The 20,910-nt window shown below is 45.8% G+C and overlaps 1 protein-coding gene across 3 annotated transcripts in view; it reads left to right on the forward strand.

Annotated features, from left to right (window-relative positions):
• GAS2L1 (growth arrest specific 2 like 1) overlaps positions 1 to 19,940 on the forward strand; it is a 412,663-nt gene extending 392,723 nt beyond the window's left edge. For all 3 annotated transcript variants that reach the window (XM_069619267.1, XM_069619265.1, XM_069619266.1), the window contains exon 6: positions 12,654 to 19,940. In XM_069619267.1, coding sequence (XP_069475368.1) covers positions 12,654 to 14,391 — 1,738 coding nt within the window. In that variant the 3' untranslated portion in view covers positions 14,392 to 19,940. The remainder of the gene's footprint in view (positions 1 to 12,653) is intronic.
• The last annotated feature ends 970 nt before the right edge of the window (positions 19,941 to 20,910 follow it).

The raw sequence follows: 20,910 nt of genomic DNA on the forward strand, positions 1-20,910 counted from the left end.
CTTGGGTGATGCGCCATTTCCAACAGGGTCGGCCCGCCGCCACGGGGCATATCGCCCAAATGTAAAAAATATATCAGAAACACTCCAGTATAACCCTGGGCACGTAGGGTAATCAACACAAAGTAAATATCCTAGAAACCTAGTGCAGATACTAGAAAGATCCATACAGTTGCAGGCTGCCCTGATGACGGACGTGGTCCGAAATGAATTGACAGACCTGTTAACTACTATTTCTGTCCTCCTTGAATGAGATCCTTAAATATCTGACTACTTAAGAATCTAGGAGTGATGGCTAAAAACCTTTCAAATCTTTTTTTTCTAATGATTAACATAACTATGTTCTCAGCTCTCATCTGAGCTACTTGTGTGAGCACACAGCTTTCTGGAATTACGTTTCTAGGATATTTACTTTGTGCACATTGAGTTGTACCATTTTTTCGATGCAGGTGCATGCAAGTTTCTTTCTTTCCAGATCATGCCATTTTAAGTACCATATAGAGTCAAAATGGCAGTACCATGTGGTTTTTGCTCTGCGCTTCTGACTTCAGGAATAGCCATAAAAAGCATGCACTTTTGCAGGAGTCAGCTTGGATTCCCCAGCAAAGAGGGTATTTGAGGCCTAGACGAATATGCAGGGGAGAACTCTTTTGTGCCAACCGCATTTCAGACAGGTAATGTCTGTTGCTGGAGAGACGCGTTTAAGGGACAACGTGATTGTCTTGGAAGCAAGTCAACGAGACGCATCACAGGTTTGAATCCGATCCCGTGCTTAGAAACCACTCGCTGGTATTAAGTGAGTTATAAATGAACAATGAAATACATAAAAACATAAAAATGTGGGGTTTGAGGCTGTGTATGATTAGACTGAAGTTACCTTTGAAGGGTACAGATCCTTGCCACTGGTCTTCTAGGGCAGCCCACAGACTAAGTTTGGGAAAAAAAGTAGGAGCTAGGCAGCCATTTCTCAGATCAGCTATCTTAGCCAAGACCCTGAAAAAGAGGAGCCATTACTGAAGACACAGAAGGCTGCTGATGAGGATGGCCATCATTGCCAAAGCCAGGCCCTGTTGAAGCCCTGCCTCTCTTGCTATGATCCTAGAAGACCCTTGTTTGTGCTTGACCCTTGGACTGCTGGGATCAACCTGCTTGAGAAACACATCACCAGACGCTGTCGGAAGTGCTCTGGGACCATACTGTGAGCTGTCCAGCCTCTGCCAAGGCCTCTCACTGCCTGGCAGAGGCTCAAGCTCCTGCTGCTCTCCAGTATGAAAACGGCTCTTCCGGGATCTGAGTCTTCCTCGCCACCATGGGTCTCGCTTGCCACCTCCTGATTGGGGGGAACTTCACTGCTGACCACCTCTACCATGTCATGGAAGGGGGGCCATCATCTCAGAGTGGGACCTGCTGTGGTTGCTGTCCTGAAGTACGTGGGCCATCCCGCTGGAAGAACTTTGGAACCATCCCATTGGAGCGTGGAACCACTGTTGTTGAGATGGATTTTCAGAACCAGCCCTGTGGCAGGGTTCTGAGAGGCAACACTGGTTAGTTAATAGGATCATTGAAACTTGGGTCTAGACAAACTCTATCAATGTAGTGTAACAGAGCAGCAAGTCAAGACGGTGTAGTGGTACAGTGAGACACATACAGAGCACTCAAATAGGCCCTAACACTCTGTGCACACCAAACCATATAGATATTTGGATATACTGTCACAAATGGCCTCAAGAATACAGCGACTCCTAGAGATAGTTCAAGGGTATTTATTTATTCAATGTCTATGTAACCTAGGGATGGGCAGTCCCACCCTAACCCAGGTGTATCTCAACCCTGGACTGGTACTAGAGATCGGTAACCCTTGCTACCTGAAAGATATGTACTTTCTCGTGATGACCTAAAGGCAAACACCTCCTCTAGTTAGACGGTTTCAGGGAACAATCTGTGGGTGCTTACTCAAAGACCTCTCAAAGATGGGATTCAAGGTTTGGGCCTTTCTGATTTCCATATCCCACTCTCTCTCTTGTCCTTCCACACCCTGGTGTTCCCTTACCTATTCTCCCTGTCCTTCTCTCTTCCTCTTCCTAGTCTCTTTTCTACCTCTCCACCCACCATCTATCCTCTCTCTCCCTGGCTCTTCCTCCTCCGTCCCTCTGATTTTCCTCTGTCTACTGATATTCTCTCTCTCTCTCTCTCTCTCTCTCTCTCTCTCCCATCTCTCTCTCTCTCCCCCACCCAAATACTACTACTACCACTCTCTACACTATAACTCCCGTCTTAGGCTCATTCGTTCTACTGCTCCCCCTGCCTCCTTTACATTAAGCTGGTGACCAACCAGCAGAGGCTGGTTCATTGCTCAATTCCAAGCTTGACTGTGTAAATGTCATGTTATTGAGTATCCAGAGGAACAGCTCCTACGTCTGCGTCCCCACCCTGCTGCTATTCCACCCACCCCTCTCTCAATCACATCCCTTTCACATTCTCACTCACCTTCTCACTCACTCCCTACTCTCTTCTACCACACCACTCAAACACACGCTCATGCAATCTTAAGTACACCTTCCTCTCACCAACCAATACCTCACCTTGCACACAGTCTAAATAATCCTCCTCTACGGTCCCAAGCACTGTTCTTTTACCGCCTGGTCTCTTGGCATCCGCTGACCTCCTCTGAACTACCCACAACTTCCTAGGTCTCCTTTTATCCTCACTCTTTCCCCTTTTGCTATGGAAGGTGGAGCCATGCCATGCTATGACTACACTTAAAGACCAGGTACAGTACCTTGAGCGCCATTCTTAGTCTGACCGATAGCCAGTGCAGAGATCTCTGATAATTGAGAGGTAAGAGAAACTTTGGAACCTGACAGATTAACCCAGAAGCTGGATTTTGAGCGGACTGTAGATGCAGGATTCGTTTCTCTGGAATACTACAGCTTTGCGCAGGAATCTCAAGGTTTTCCCTGGGAAAGGGTTTACCATACATTACATTCCCTGACCTGAGAAGGCAGGAAGAAGGCCAAAAGAGAACATGGCTAAAGCACATGACATGAACATGTCCAGTCTGTAACTCTCCCTTGCCTTGTCATGATCGGTGGCGTTCTGGCCAAGAATCCCACAGGGTAAGCCCCAGTGTGGTGAGTTTGGGACAGTACCCGTACATATCGTTTACTTCTCTATTAACCCCCAAAGGGCTTTCATTTTGTTACTGCACTCTCCTGTTTGTTGGCTTTGTGAAAGCTGGTTCTTGTGGGACCTTTAATACTTCCTGATTCCTATTTAGGTACTTACCTGGCACTCTGTCTCTTGTGAGGCACTAGGCCTACTTACCTGGTAGGGAGGACTGAGTAAGCTACAGAGACCTTATATTTATAAGGCAGGGTATATGGTTCAGGGTTTTATTGTAATGTCCTTTCACTTTGATTCTCATAGTTTCACCTCTTTCATTAATTTGAACTGATTTTACTGTTTTTATTGTAAGGGGTAAGTGATCTTACTTTGAGATCACCAACTGAGTGTGCACACGTGTGTGTGTGTGTGTGCGTGCGTGCACATGCGTGTGTGTATGTGTTTATAAGTGTGTGTTAGTGATAGCTGTTTGACTTTTACTTTACCTGCTTGGACTTTAAAGGCCTAATGAATTAATATATGTTGTACTGCTGAGTTGCTTGATTTAGTTGAGTGCTCTGTGTGTGGTTTAACAGTACTATTACACCACCACCATGTCTCTGGAAATCTGCCTCATTTCTCAGTCTACCTTGATAGAGTTTGGCTAGACCTGTCAATTACCCTGTTTACTAACTATGGTGGCCTCTCAAAACCCTCCTTCAGGACTACTTCCAAAAATCCACCTTAATATGCACCAAGAGAAAGTCTCCGTCGAGGCTCTGGACTTCAAACGTCTTGGGTGACCAATCTTGTACCATTGAGTTCAATGGGTTTATTATTATATGGCGAAGCATAGCCCAACCTGACTGGGATGGCACAAATAAAGGAATCTTAAAATAAAATGACACCTTGAAGCTGAGAAGATGTAAAGTGCATGGAGACAGAAACAGGTAAAAACATAAAAACAATAAAGAGGTGTTTACACAGGGTGTGGGCAAGAGCGGAAATCAGTGACAATATCCAACTTTGAAAAGGAACTGCTCCAGTCAAACACAAGGTTTGACCAGTACCTATGACCACCAGGAATTCATCAAGGACCTTAACGGGGATCTAGAAGCAATTGAACAAGTCAAGGCCACAGAGTACTTGTGTCCAGTAGTTCCCATCAAGAAACCAATGACTAATACGTTCCACTTCTTCCTGGACTTTCGTAGTCTCACACGAGAAGTAGTTACAGGCATCTATATGCTGCCAAACAGCCCAGAGCTTGTCCTCATATAACAAAACGCTCTCGTGTTCACCAGCCTTCATATGAAGAACCCTTTACCATCAGATAACGATTCAAAAAAGGTTTAAATCTCTGACAACATTTATTGCTGTTTTGAGAGAAAGCCTGCATGCCGTTTAACCTGTCCTCAGCCTGTTCGTTATGTCAGCGGATGATGAGCTTGTTATTGAGAGCAGTCAGGAACGTGTTCTACTTCCAGGATGATAATCTGATCTACGAAGAAGATAAAGAAAAGACTCACAGTTCTGTGGCGATTTGCAGAATTCAGACATTCACCCCAGAGAGACAAGTGACGACAAACATAGATGAGTACTTAGGATACACCATTTCCAGAGGAAATCAGGCTGAAGTTGGATCTTCTCAAAGCTCTCTCCAATGTTTATCCTGAATCCTTTTCTCTGACTCTGACAGTACTATGCACATTTCCTTCACAACTCCTCAGAAAGAATTTAACCTAAGTGTCCCCCAAAGGGGTCGGAGTTCCAATGCGGGCAAGAACAACAATCAGCATTTGCTGAAGTCTGGTCCTACATCGCAAGCATTCCCAGTCTTAGGCCGTTTCATCCGAAGCCGGGACGCATGCATCACAGTTGATGCCACTGCATATAGAATTGGAGCAACATTCATGCAGAGTAAAACAAACAGTCAAAAGAGGCATGATGTGTCTTCCAAATCTTGTCTTCAGTGTAAAGAAACTACTGTGATTGGAGGAGAAACACTGACATGCACATGCGTAGTCTTGTACTTTACGACAAACGCATCGGGGGACAAATTCCACTGCTGAACTAATAACAAAGCTCTCATGCACATGCTTAGGCCACGGGGTGCCAGGTCTTCTTCTCTAGGAATACTAAGGCCTGTGGCTAAACTAACAGACTACTCTGCAAAGAACCCTCACCCAACACATTCTTGAAGGATGAATGCGTGCTAGCCTCATTGGAAAATATTGACAGTAAGGAAAGCAAAGTGGTGCGTGATATAAAACGGATAAACCCTATGGAACTCATTTTGTTCCAGACGTTATTTAGCAGCGGAGAGCTGTTACATATAGACATACACGTAGGCAGCTCCCCGCCGCTAAATTTTGGTCATTGGCACGGCGGAGAGCAAATGTACAGGGCAAAAGGTGGTGTACGTATGTGTACCCCGCCTTTTGCTTTGCTCATTTTCACTCCGCTGTGCAAATGAGTAAACACCGCGGACCATCCTCGCGTGGTAGGTATCATTTGGCAGGATGCATTTAATTGCCATGACATGCCATGTGCATGAGTCGGCCTGCTCTATGCTGGTGCATGACGCTGACAGGCTCCATAGGGATCCCCATCATGAAAATCCATGCCGGCCCAAATGCTGGGGCATTAGTATGGCAGAGAGGAAGGAAGGCGGCTGAAATGCAAGTTGCATTCTGTCCCTCCTCTCCACCATGCCAACATCAGGCGCACCGCAAATGAAAGCCATAAAAACATTCCACAAGGCTTTTACATCTTTCAATTGTGGTGCTCTGGGCCGAAAAATGCACCCCTATGTTTTCAGATGAACCCCTGAATTTTACAAGTGGGTTACTAGGCCCCTGATTTTGGAACACTCAGAAGTGCCCCTTACTAAGGTAAGAAGGAGCCGCAAGGCTGGATTTAAGATCACTCTAGGATTAGAATACAGCGCCGCAGCACACGTACTTACTGCAATATTGGCCCACAGTGGAAGCAGACTCTAGTGTAAGTCGGCTCTAGGGCAGCCCACGAGGTTCCATTTGCCAAGGTAGTGAGCCACGCAACAGATGCATCCTTAATATGTGTTACAGAATCATCATCAGATCATTGGATGGATCTATGCAACTGCTGCCAAAAATGTCCGTTTATTTCCCCCCGCACATTTGAATGCATTTATATGTGGGGGAGAACCCCACAGCCTCCCGTACACTCCCCCCACATCATTTATTACCCTAACCCACTCCCCCACATATAATTAATTGCACAGTATAAAATTCTGCAATTTTGGCTTTGGCATTTTATGCAGCGCAGTAATGGGGTGATACCCATTTGATTGCGGTCACTGAAGGCGTTCTCCCTAAGAGTCTATGAGGTTAATGAGTATTTGGATATAGAGGATTCTATTCTCACTTTGCCAAATTAACTGATCTTGTCTAATTGGCTTTTTTATATTTTGTTGTAGAAATATCAAATCGTTTTTTCCTGAAGAAGAATCATTATTAATTCGAAACACGTCAAACTTCAACATCTAACACATTTTGATTTGTGAAAATTCATAATAATCACCCCATGTGGGAATCCTGTTTATAGATGAATATTAAACAGATGTGGAGCAAAACTATTTCAGTATTGGTTAATATTGAATGAACACATATCAATATTATTTGTATTGAAAAACAAAATAATCTCTTGAGGAGAATCATTAAATTTGTTTTTGTTGGAACTATGATGAAACCTTTTTGAGTAATGGTATTCTATTATTTACTAATCACGAATTTTGGTTGAGGATTCATTCTGAAGAGCTGATTGCTCGAGGTGGAGTGTGGGAACCACATCCCCTGTGAAGGGTTCTTCTTTTTATATGTCTACAGTATTTATGGGTGGCTAGAGTAGAACCCTGCACCATAAGAGCATAGGACTATACCTAACTTTATTGAATGATATTCACTTCGAGTGCAATTGTATTTTAATTTTGGCCCCTTAACTGTATGCCTTAAAATGATTTTCTGAATGTGTAGCAGATTCTGTGCAAGCCCTGGCCCCTAAAACGACGCACTTAAAAGTTACCTACCATCAATAAACTGCATTTCCTCTCTCGCAGCAAACTGTATAAAGAATATATTGGTATTAATGTACTTTGTAGTCAAATCCTTTCTGTATGTTGATGAATTTGACCACCCTGCTCCTCTCTTGAGAGTACAGGCTTGACAGCTTGGCTACCTTCACCGACCTGGAGAATGGGGCGTATACAGGGAAGGCTGCACCTACGCACGGAAGGGTCTCCCCAAGCCCTAAACATAGGGTCTAGGGAAATCCTAACAAAGGGCATGAAGATAACATCACATGTCCCCATCTGTAGAGGGATGCACCGGCTTCTTGCTGAGCAGTGTATAATGTTTAGGACTTTGACTGTAGCTACTCCCCCCTTTCATCACACTGGACCTGCTCAATCCACGGAAGCAGCTATGTGGGAATCCATTGCAGTCAAGTCAGGCAGAGGGCACTCCAGTGAAGGGGTGAACGGGGGAGAAATTACCAAAATACTCAGGACGGTTCAGGAAAATGGAAGCAGAACAGCGATGCGTAATCATAGAGGCTGGTTTAGATGAAGATGGTTGTAGATGATCGGTAGGTGCTAACCCAAGGCAATATTTGGAATAGCAGTGTAAGGAGCCTAATGGCTTTGTGAGGAAATGAGGTAGGGGAGTAGAGAGCCAGGGGCGTTGCCTAGGAGATTCAACATGTTTGAAGGGTAATGTTGAGGGGCAGGATCCAGTAAAGCAGGTGGCCAAATCCACAACACACATACCCGCCGCCAGCCCCCACTACACACCCCGCTTGGAGGCTGCTTATAGCTGAAATCTCCACCCCCAGCCCTGGCACCTTAGATAATGGATACCTTGGTGACCAACTACTGCTGCACTGTAGCATCTCTGGCCAGACCTGTCAGCTATCGAGGGAGAGGAATCCAGTGGAGGATTAGGTGATGAGGACTGAAAGGGAGGTAGCTAAGGGGGGATAGAAGGTGGTAGGGTTTTAAGAGTACCTTGTAAGATATGTGGCATGAGAGGCTAAGATACCCAAGCGCTTGCACACAAGTAAGTCAAGTTCAAATGGCTGCAGGTTACTGTATATTGTGGGCATTTTGCCTAATACTCCACAGAAACAATAGTATACATCTAGATGGATACAATCACACTGCGCACAATGGCATTATGTTTCATGCGTAATTGCATATCATTTATTCAACTGAAAATCAGCCTAACACGTGTTTTGAGCCGTTCTCTTCCTCTGAGGTTGATTTGTTACGTCACAAATTAATTTGAAAAAAAGGGTCAGGTGGTAGTTGCAATCACATATACCCAAAGATACGGGCGGCGCAACTCAACGACAAAACCAAAGGGTGAAGTATACAATGGCCATATTGTCATGTAGCAGTGTGCATCAATATTCATTGTTCATTGAAAATGAGAATTCATCGATAAGATATACAGTTGGATCAATTCCATTTCAAGAATGCAAAATAGAACACAGGACACACGTACACAAAAGAGAAACAAAAACAATCAAAGACAACAAAATTAGTTAATAGTTGTGGTAAGTAGGATTGAGTTCTACGGCAATTAAGGTGGTGTGTCAAATCACCTATGCCCAAGTTAACCCATTTACTACTATACTTTAAAGACTTGTCTGTACCATGTATGCTCTGCAAGGGAGTGATAACAGTAATGTTAAATATTACCAGCAATACATAAAAAAATCCGTTGCATATGTTCCAAATACCTTGACTAGCTGAATACAATATTTAGGCACTTACCAGTTGGCAGCTTATATGATATAGTTTGTCGATTCTGTAAAGAAATAACCAATGATTGAGCCCATCGGCATGAGAAAACACTGATGATTAGCAACTAGATAATAAGTTATACAGATCCAAACGGGTTAGCAGTCCACAGAGAGAAACGCAAAAAATGGGGTAATGAACCAAGGGTTTACCTATATTATCTTCGCAGTTACAGCTAAAGATTTAACTCCTGCTTGGTAGTCATAATGGTGTAGCCCATAAAAGAGATAAGACATTGCTGATTTAGACAAGTGGAATAATACCATTTAACAGAAAATCGTAAAAAGGCTACTGCGAATGCTACTAGGACCATGTCTAAACAAACAGCAATCCTTACCCGGCCTTTCAGCTTCCTTCCGCGTTGTCAAAGAAGCTGCGATGCTGCCGTGTGCCTGTATAAATCCTGTACTAAAGAAGATGGACCGTTACTTACTAAACCGGAGCATCTGCAACTCCATCCGCCATCTTGGTAGAGGTATTATGCCCCTTGCTGCTATACTTGCCGCTTATTACGTACTGTGCAAACTACATCTAAAATGCATGTAGCATAATTATATAAACACAAATGCTGGTAGATAGACTAGCCTGATTATATTGTGAGCAAAGATTGCCTGTCAGTAAAATGCAAAACTGCCAGTTTGGTGCGCTAGTGTTTGTGCGCATCACATTGGTTGGTTAACATGTACCCCATGTACTCCAATCCTAATTTTAAGAGATCTAATAGTGCTTCCAATATAATGCAGACCACATATGCACGTATGTGGTACACAACACATTTTGAGTTGCAGTTAATAAATGATCTAATAAAGAAATTGCCTAGTGTTCCAAAATCAACCACCATAGTTTCCAACACGTGTGTAGACATATTGCAGCAGCCATTTTTTAAAAGATGCCAGTGTCTCCGAATGATAGTGTAAATTATTTGGCTGCCAAGGAGTTACAAGTTACACAAATTTAGTGACACAACTATTGATTTCCTAGATTTGTCATGTATCGCATTACGTGCGTGTGTGGTGTGCATTATATTGGAAGCACTATTAGACCTCTTACAATTAGGATTAGAGAGCATTTACCAACCATTGCTAACCAGGGAGTTAAATACCCATTAGCCACACATTGACAAATGCCCATCAAATGGATGATAAGAAGGACATCAAGTTTGTGAGGATGGCCAACGTAAATCTACCACCTAGAGGGGATAACCTCGAACTCAAGCTCAGACAGTTGGAGGCCAGACTAATTTGCCAATACAGGACGGTTGCAAGGGGCCTTAATACGGATCACGAATTTTCAGTTTTTCTATTAAATATACCCAGATTGACCCAATGTTCTGAGTTATAACTATATGTGATGAATCGAAATGATCCAATAATGTTGCACCCCAGTTTATAGACATAACAATTGGAGTTGCTCTCCCTGTAAGTATTTACATCTGTTATGTATTCATGTCTTGCAGTTCACAAGGTCCCCATAGACTTGGTCACTGTAAGACCTTAGCGGTACCAATGGCATTTAAGGGACCACTACGGTCTGGAGTTGGGGTGCCAGTGCCCCGTTGTACCTATACAATTTGATCACATGTTGCAAGCAAAACAAAATATGGTGCAGGAATGAAATTGCTGCAATTGAGGGTGAATGTGTCACAATCATCCTGTCGAACTGATCATTACCTAATAACCAACACGTGCTGTAAACAGGTTCACTGACCTTGTGGATACGGTTAATATGATAATTGAAGAGGTTTGCGAGTTTCTAATATGGGGTACATGTTAACCAACCAATGTGATGCGCACAGACACTAGCGCACCATGCTGGCAGTTTTGCATTTTACTGACAGGCAATCTTTGCTCACAATATAATGAGGCTAGTCTATCCACCAGCATTTGTATTTATATAATTATGCTACATTCATTTTAGATGTAGTTCGCACAGTATGTAATAAGCAGCAAGTATAGCCGCAAGGGGCATAATACCTCACCCAAGATGGCGGACGGGGTTGCAGATGGTCCGGTTTAGTAAGTAACAGTCCATCTTCTTTAGTACAGGATAAATACAAGCACAAGGCAGCATCGCTGCTTCCTTGACAACGTGGAAGCAAGCCAAAAGGCCGGGTAGGTATATTTTTTTGTTTAGACATGGTCCCTAGTAGCATTCGCAGTAGTTTTTTTTTACGATTTTCTGTTAAATGGTATTATTCCACTTGTCTAAATCAGCAATCTCTTATCTCCTTTCTCTTTAATGGGTTACACCATTATGATCGCCACGCAGGAGTTAAGTCTTTAGCCGCAACTGCAAAGAATATATAGGTAAACCCTTGGTTCATTACCCCATTTTTTGCGTTTCTGTCTCTGGACTGCTAACCCGTTTGGGTCTGCATAACTTATTATCTACTTGGTAATCATCAGTGTTTACTCATGCCCATGGGCTCAATCATTGGTTATTTCTCTACGGAATCTTTACAGAATCGACAAACTACATCTTATAGGCAAACCGCCAGTTGGTAAGTGCCTACATATTGTATTCAGCTAGTCAAGGTATTTGGAACCTATGCATCATATTTTTTAATGTATTGCTTGGTAATATTTACCATTACTGTTATTACTCTCTTGCAGAGCATACATGGTACAGACGAGTCTTTAAAGTATAGTAGTAAATGGGTTAACTTGGGCATAGGTGATTTCACACACCACCTTAATTGCCGTAGAACTCAATCCTATTTACCACAACTATTAACTAATTTTGCTGTCTTTGATTGTTTTCGTTTCTCTTTTGTGTACGTATGTCCTGTGTTCCATTTTGCATTCTTGAAATGGAATTGATCCAACTGTATATCTTATCGATGAATTCTCATTTTTAATGAACAATGAATATTGATGTACACTGCTACATGACAATATGGCCATTGTATACTTCACCCTTTGGTTTTGTCGTTGATTTGAGCCGCCTGTATCTTCGGGTATATGTGCTTGCAACTACCACCTGACCATTTTTTAAAATTAATTTGTGACGTAACAAATCAACCTCAGAGGAAGAGAACGTCTCAAAACACGTGTTAGGCTGATCTTCAGTTGAATAAATGATATGCAATTACGCATGAAACATATAGACATTGTGCGCAGTCTGATTGTATCCATCTAGATGTATACTAGGGTTTTAAGAGTAGTCAAGATATAGAAACAGAAGTAGAAACAGACCATTTCATGTGTAGAGGAGCTCGGGGGCATCCAATGGCGGTAAATCTGTCCGTAACTTTTGCTTGAAGGTATGGGTAACTTTTAAAACACTGCAGTAAACCTTTGGTAATACAAGAGGCATTGTCATGCCTATCCACCTATAACGCGATTCAGAAATACCACCAAATATGTGTTGTGGAAATCAACTTAACTAAGTAGGTTATTCTAAAATGACTTTATAAAAAAAACAGACAATTTAAAGCATGAAGATTGTTAGTTGATAAAGATGCCTGGCTGATATACAATATATGCAGGGTACAGTGTGGCCTTATTACCTAATAAACAATCTATTTTTGATAGTTTAGACATATTTCCATCCCTAGTAGAGAGTGATTTCAGTTTTTATTTGACCCTTTATTTACTCTCCCTCTCCTTTTCCTCGCCCTGACTAACTTTTGTGTCCTGTATTTATTCCCTGTTGTTTCCTGCCTTTGTATCCTTCTGATATGTTTTCCTTCTTTTCTCTTTTCCTTCAACAGGCCCCCACGGCCGAGGCGCTATTCTGGGGACAGTGACTCTTCAGCTTCCTCAGTGCAGAGTGGTCCCCCAGGCAGAAAGTTCAGTGATGGGGTGCTCCTCACTGGGATTGGGAAGGATGGGAGACCTGTCCTGGACAGAACCGGCACCCCAAAGAAGAAGCCAATCAGCCGCAGCCATTCTCAAGACCGCAGCTCTTCGGCCAATCTCACACCATCTAAGACAAGGCCAAAACCAAACAATTCCCTTGAGGAACGCGGCCGACCCCGGGGACCTCAGGGTCCTGCCAGGCCCGGAACACAGAGCCCAAACCATCAAAGAGCAAGGAGCCAGGGCCGAGCCGGGGACAGTGATTCTATTCTGATTATCAGTCGTGGGCAAGACGGGCAGCACTCCTGGGCCCTTACAGGTCAACAGAAAGCAAATGGCTGTGGAAAGCCTCCAGCCAGAACCACAAACCCAGTTCCCGGCCGCTTTGCAACAATAGGGTCCAAGACTGCTGCCCCTGCTGCCAAAGGGAGGTCGCCACTACTGTCCAAAAAATCAGAGACCCAATCCAGGACTTCGCCCCGCAATCAGGCCCTCAGAAAGACACAAGGTCCCCCTACACCACAGCTTGGAAGGTCTTTACATCATTCACCGAGTCATGTTGCACCTTCAAAATCTCTACCTGACACAGAACCATATGAGGACTTTATGGAAGACCTGGGGAACCTGACCCAGGCATTTCTTGCCCCTCTCCGACTTGACCCCAGCGAGGAGCAGCAGCTGTACAAGAGTCTGGAAGAGGAGTTCATAGCAAACTCACAACTCATCGGTATGGACGACGAGGATGCTGCCCGTCTGGAATATTCCCAAACAAGTCAAAGGCTCCAGCAGGCCACCCCAGACCAAACCGCTGTTGACTCTGCCTATTGCTCATCCAGCTCCTCCTCCTCCTCCCTGAACTTCTACAGCAAAGGTGGTCTTCCAGCAGACTTTGGTGAGCGACAAAGGGAGGATCCCAGGGGTATACATGTGTCGGGGACCTTTTCGCGCTCATGTGTGCCAGGATCTATCAATGAGCTTGGCAATGGCTCCCCTGGGCATGAGCCCTTGCTGACTGGGTCCTGGAATACCCCAGACACGCCTGAGACAAAAACGTGCTGGCGGAAAGCGACCTTGTCGAGCTCCTCAGATGAAAGCAACTATCACACAGCAACAAGCGATTCACAGAATGGGCATGAGTTTCCCACTGCAAATGCTGACCACTCTTTGAGAGCTTTTTGCTTCCTGGACTCAAGTGAGGTCCCAGAGGAGACTGTCCTGGAGGAGGAGGTGGTAGATGAATTGACTGAGGAGGAGGAAGAGGAAGGCTCTGTGGTGGAGTCTTCCAGTGAGTCAGCTCCCACCTGCGTCCTCAATGTGCAAGATGGTGGCCAGGTCCAGGAGGTGGTCATGAGGCCAAAGAAGTCGCAGAAGAGGCCGGACCGAGTGCCATCGATCTACAAACTCAAACTGCGACCCAAAATCCGCCCCAGGATGGACAATCAACCAGACAAGAATCCCTCCAAGATCCCCACCCCGCAGAGCTACAAGTCTGCAGCCAGGTCTCCCCAGGGGGGCACCCCCACAAAAGCAGGACCCACCAAGCACAAGTCCTGGCGGGCTTTGCACTCCATATTTTCCTCCTTTGCTGACTCCCCGGTCACCCCGGGACAGCTGGAATTGGAAGGGCAGGAGGAGAATCCCTGGGGTTAAGGAGACCTCATGGCGGACAAAGGTGACTCATGAAAAAGAAAGGCTGGCTGGGCCGAATTACTGCTGTTTCCAGATCCCCACTCCCACGCCTGTGCTGGCTCGCTGCTGTATGTCCTCTCTCCCCCTCTGTAGCAAATCAGCGTATTAGGGAAGAGGCCCGCGCTGGGAAAGGGGAGTTAGGACTTTACCTAACAATGCCAAGGAATGTCTGCATCTCTTAAACCAGGAGTGTGCCAGGAAAACCCTCTCTAGAGCAATGGTATCCCTTAAATCTGTCCAAAGCTATGAAAAGACGATGCCCCAGGAAATTACTGAAGTCTGGCCGCACTGCTGGCAGTCAGAAGCCCCTCCCCCGCCCTCCTCTTATTCCCTCATTGCATCTCTTTCTCTTGCCCCTTGTTCTCTACCACACCCATCCTCTCAGTCGGGCGTTCCCACCATCTTGCTTTATCTGTGTGTTTCTCTTGATAAAACCCAATAAAAAGCTACTAATAAAATGTTGGTGGGGGATGGGGAGGGAATCACATTGTTCAAGAGAATCTGACAACTAAACAGATATGAAAATCTAATTTGATGAAAATGTTTAAAGTAATGACTTGATCAAAATAGGCATAAGGGCGAAATCCCTTTCACCCCAGAGTGTTTACCAGTTCATCCCTTTCTTGAACCCATGTTTATTACCTCTGCGCCCCTTCCAACATCCTCCAGTCCCACATCACACACCCCTTAGCTAAACTGTGGTATCCCGTTGTTAAATCAACCGCTGTTTGGTTATTTAATTTTTTGGTTGCCACTTTTTCACTGTGGCCACCAGACGCACCAAACGGACACATCCCCTCTTCCTTACATTCAAAACTCACCTTTGATTAAAATCTGTGCTAGCCCCCCCCCCCTCGCCCCTAATGTGGACTGCATCCGTGGATGGTCTCTTCTGGGGGGGCTGCAGTGAACAGCACTTTCCATTCCTTTGCCCTGGTTTAGAGACAGTCCCATAAACATATTAATTTCCTTATATTGAAATGAATTCCAAAAAGTTTCTGCTAGGACATTTTTAAGGAACCAGATTTGGATTTTGAAAAAGATGTTTTGGCAACTCACCTTTTTTTAAAAATAAAATACTGTTTTAGGTGTTTCACATTTTCATAAACCTTATTTAAAATTATTAAAATTCTTTACCAAATAACGTTTTGCCCCCCCCTTGCAACTCACTGAGTAAATGCCATCAAGTTGGGTTTCTCCAAAAAGACAGAATGAGTCTCGTGCTCTCCTATCTTCTCCGCTGTTTTCTTTCTGCGTGCCCTCTCTGTGACTCACTTTATGTTTCCTCACCGCTCCAATGTCCTCACGTCTGGGGGGTGGGGGTTTGAGGGGTGGGATAAAAAAGGGGTACCTCACGAGCCAAGTGCGTGCCTCAGATACAGCACCAGCCTGCACTTTGCAAGTTCGATTCGCAACAAGGTCGACTCAGCCCTTTATCTTCCCAAGATAAATTGAGTACCATTACATCGGGTAATAATCGCAACTGTGAGTAGAGCGCTTAGAAGTGGGAAGAATTGAGCATGGAGGCGGTATAAAACGTGATTTTATTATCCCTTTTATTACAACTCTGGTCAGGTTTTTACTTTCTCCCTTTACTCCTCCTCCCCTCTCAGACCGTGTGCATTTCTTCACCCCCTTACGCGGACTCTATCCCCCCAAACTCTTATCCTGACGTCTGTCCCCCTCTTCCACTGGTTCTCCCCCTCCCTTCTCCAGATCATCTCCTCCACTCTCTTCTCTGATTGTGAATCTTTTCTTCTGCCTCTGTCCTTCCACTAACTCACCTCAAGACTCTTCCAGCACCTTTGATCACTTTCCCTCACATATGAGCTTTCCTTCCTCACTCATCCAGTGTCTTTTAAATCCACTGCTGTTTGGGCCTGGACGATAGCTCAGGGCCAACGCGTTTGTCTTGAAAGCAAGACAACAGCCCGTCCCCGTGCTAAGAGACTACCAATTAATTATCTGATATTATCCCTCTCATTCCCCTTCTCATTTCAATTGTGTTTGCCCTCCCCTCGTCTTCTCACCCTGCCCACCTTACCTACCCTCCACCTCCTGCCTCTGATCCTGTCCCATCTGCCCTGTACTTGGACTGCCCCCCCCCCCCCGTGTTCGGAGGTATGATGATGAGGTCTGATGATGGTTGAGAGTCCAGGAGTGCAGTACATGCCTCCAGGAGCAGGCACATTATTGCATAGAATGGCCACATGATAGTCAAGAACGATGGGCTGGAAACTTTATGTACATGGAAAATCGCAGACGCTTGACAAGAGGCCGGCCCTGATTAGTCTCCAGTGGACACACACGATGAGATACCTCAGCTCATCAGTCTAAATCTCTGGGAAGCACCTATAGGTGAACAACACTCCAGAGAGAACCCATGGTTGGAGTCATTCCAGGTATTTCTGATTGGTCATCTGTCCAGAGTTCACTCATGGGGCACATGTGTTTTCTGGGATGTTACTCGGGAATGAGCATCTGTCCAGGGATCACTCATGCGTTGGCATCTCTCCAGTGGTCACTCTTCGGGGTGCTTTTTCTGAAGGGTTACCTGGAATTCAGCCTTTCTCCCGGGATCACTCGTGGGTGCACTCATGCTGGGCTTATTTCATAGTAGCTGCTCAGGACTGGGTATCTCTTTGGTGTAACATATGGGTGGGCACCTCCCCAAGCTTCACTCATAGGCGGGAATCTTTCCTAGACACCAGGGATTGGCTATCCCCATTTAGGGAACCTGCAATTTAAGGGATCATGCCTATGTGAGGGATCTCTAGGGGCATGTCTACTCAGCTGGGTGGGCATCTCTACTCTGAGCAACTCTAAGTACATATCGCTATGCCAGGCATGCCTGTGTGAACACTTATCATAACCTGTGGCCGTTGAATCCCAGGACACCTCTTCTCAGGATACTTCTCTGTGCACATCTGGTGCCACTTCTGACCAAGATCATCTTGCTTTGGAACTTCAGCCCTGTGCACCTGTGGTGGGTTATTCTAGTCAAGCTATCTCTGGGAAGGCAGCTGTCAATGGGCTCTTTCAATGGGCATCTCTAGGTGGGAATTATTACTTTATCTATGGTTGATCACCTCTACATAAGGCACCTCTCAGTGGGCATCTTTAGGTTTTTTATCTCTACCTGCGGCACCTTTCATTGACCATAGCCACTTGGGGCAACTCTGGATGGGCAGCCTATTCTGCTGTTGGCAGATACCTCTAAACATGGATCAGCTGGTTGGGCATCTCTTTTTGGAACATCTGCGGCTTGGCATTTCTGCCCAGAGAAATGTTGGGTGGCTTCTGCACTTAGGGGACCTCTGCCTGGGAAATTCTACTTAGTACACCTCTGCATGCACATCTCTACTCTGGTGTCTCCTGGTGGATGTCTCCCTATGGAAAGTCATTAGTGTCTACTTTCACCTGGCACCTCCTCTGAGTGTGTTCGCCCAAGGGCTATCAAATGTCACCTGCCCCTAGGCAATTTCCATGTATTACCTATCTCTGGGCTGCGTTCAAATTCACATGTTCCCAATTGGCACACCGAAAGCCGACATATCCCCCGCCTGACCAAAGGAATACCTCGCAATGTAACTGCGCTATCTGATATCTTCAGTCCTGAGCTGATCTCGAGCAAGCCATTGTGTACTATGCAGCTTTGGAGGAGGCCCACTTCATGGAATACTCATGTGGGCCTTGCCACCTTATAGATGTCAGTGGATTCTTGTGTGGCAGAGTCTAACCATAGGCTTTGCTGTTCTTTGCTCTCAGATGCTAGATGGCTCTGGACTTCATTCTCCCTAATCGCTTTGGCTCAGAATATGTTGCAAGGTACAATTCTTCAGCTGTAGCCCTTTAAAGCATTGACCTATTCCAGCATATTCCAATGTAAAAGGACTTGACGTGTGCTTGACTAAGAAAATACTTGCATCAATGTTTGGAAAGTTGTCATCTATGACACACGTTGCATCCTTGAACTGACATTGGTCCTTGTAGTGCCTATACATGGATTTCGCTTTGGGTGGCACCCACCTTGGCCATCTGTTCAGAGTGCACCCCTATTATGGATTTCCACTCGTAATGTAGCAGTGCTGTCATTGCCCTAGCAGTGAGGGATGGAGAACAGCCAATGGACACTGCCTTGCGCTGTGCAACAACTGACATTAAACTAAAAGGGGTGTTACTTTTGTTTTCAATGATTGATTTAAAAGGAGCTGGTTTACTGATACATGTGTCTGCATTTTGCACAGTTGCACCTCGTCTTGAATTTGATAGCTCCTCTTGCTCCCTTTCTCAATTAATCAGATGGGATCCTGTGCTTTTGACACGTTCTGTTTTGTCTTGACAAATTGGCACGGAAGGATGTGCTTGTGAGAGTCCCTTCCTGACTAGTCCAGTGGGACACCGTGCTTGTGGCAGCCTGTGTCCTACGTGGTCAACTGGGACCCACCACCTGCTAAACCTTCTGGCATGATCAATGAGCTGGGGTCCTGTTCTTCCGATGGCAACACCATCACACCTGATGACTAATCTAGGACGCTGGGCTTGTGACAAGTCGTCTCCTGAGCAATAACGTGCCTAAGACTCCCCCTCGCTGAATGGATCAGCTGGAAACCATGCTTGTGATGGATCTTGTTCCCCACTAGTTTAGCTGGGATCCCATATATCCAGCCACTAGGCTGTCCTCAGTCACTGGATAGAGTCATTAGAGTGTGTGCTTTTGGTAGTGGCTCTCCCCATTGCCCCAGCTGGGAGGGACCCCCTTGCCTAGCATAGCTCTCCAAGCTCCTCCAGGCTGGATCAGATGGAGGACCAGAGTTGTGAAAGCTCCTCCTGATAATGTTGATTCCCCTGGTATCTTCTAATTGGGAAAGCTTATTTATCTCCATTTCTCCCAATGACTGAAGTGAGATTCTATGCTGCCATAGCACCTCTTTAACCTGTCCTGCATGGGGTCCTACGGGGCCCCATTCTAATGGCAGGTAATCAATTATCTCCTCCCCCTACAAATCAGCCATTATCAAGTGCTTCTCACCTCCCCTCCCTCCCATCACAGATCAGCTGAGACCATGTACCTCCTACCTGCCCTCACTTCCATATTAGACCAGCCAGGATCCTATGCTTCTGACTGATCCTTCTTCCGATCATAGACAAGCTGGGATTCTGTACTTCTGCCTGCTCCTCTCTCCCACCATAGGCCAGCTGGGATCCTACGTTTCTGACTGTGCCTCCTTCTCATCATAGACCAGCTGTGATGTGCTTCTGACTGCTCCTCCTTCACATCATATATCAGCTGGATCCTGTGCGTCTGACTGCTCCTCCCTCCCATCATAGATCAGCTGGGATCCCCCTGCTTCTGACTGCTCCTCCCTCCCATCATAGGTCAGCTGGGATTCTGTGCTTCTGACTGCTCCTCACTCCCATCATAGATCAGCTGGGATTCTGTGCTTCTGACTGCTCCTCCCTCCCATCATAGATCAGCTGGGATCCTGTGCTACTGGCTGCTCCCCCCTCCCATCATAGATCATCTGGGATCTTGTGCTTCTGACTGCTCTTCCTCCCTCCTTCCCGTCATAGATCTGGATCCTGCACTTCTGACTGCCGCTACCTCCCATCATAGTTGAGCTGGGATGCTGTGCTTCTGACTGATGCTCCCTCCCTCCCATCATAGATCTGGATCCTGCACTTCTGACTGCCCCTCCCTCCAATCATAGATCAGCTGGGATTCTGTGCTTCTGACTGCTCCTCCCTCCCATCATGGATCAGCTGGGATTCTGTGCTTCCGACTGCTCCTCCCTCCCATCATAGATCAGCTGGGATTCTGTGCTCTGACTGCTCCTCCCTCCGATGATGGATCGGCTGGGACTCTGTGCTTCTGACTGCTCCTCCCTCCTATCATAGATCAACTGGATCCTGTTTTCTGGCCTCTCCTCCAAGCCTAATTTGCATATGGTCTTTCCCCTTCTGTAATGGCTTGGCAGGTGAAGAACGATGGTCTGGAGGGTTACCCCGAGCAATGCCAGTGGTTAAGATTCAGTCTAAACCTTCCAGCCATCACCTCTTTGTTGTTGCTTTGTCACCCCGAGTGGGACGGGTATGCCCAGACGTGGGTCCCGTGCCTGCTGGGCCTAGAGACCCAAGCTACTCCTCACTGATGAGCCCCAACAAGGACGAAACATGTTTGGGGATGCTTGTGGTCTTGTGCAGAAGGGATGTGACCTAGCAGCTCGGGCTGGACTGCCCCTTTTGGGGTAGGGCCAAGCCTAATTTGCATATGGTCTTTCCCCTTCTGTAATGGCTTGGCGGGTGAAGAACGATGGTCTGGAGGGTTACCCCGAGCAATGCCAGTGGTTAAGATTCAGTCTAAACCTTCCAGCCATCACCTCTTTGTTGTTGCTTTGTCACCCCGAGTGGGACGGGTATGCCCAGACGTGGGTCCCGTGCCTGCTGGGCCTAGAGACCCAAGCTACTCCTCACTGATGA

Source organism: Ambystoma mexicanum, chromosome 10 (genome assembly GCF_040938575.1).
Source record: "Ambystoma mexicanum isolate Mex_15411 chromosome 10, UKY_AmexF1_1, whole genome shotgun sequence".
Taxonomy (NCBI): domain Eukaryota; kingdom Metazoa; phylum Chordata; class Amphibia; order Caudata; family Ambystomatidae; genus Ambystoma; species Ambystoma mexicanum.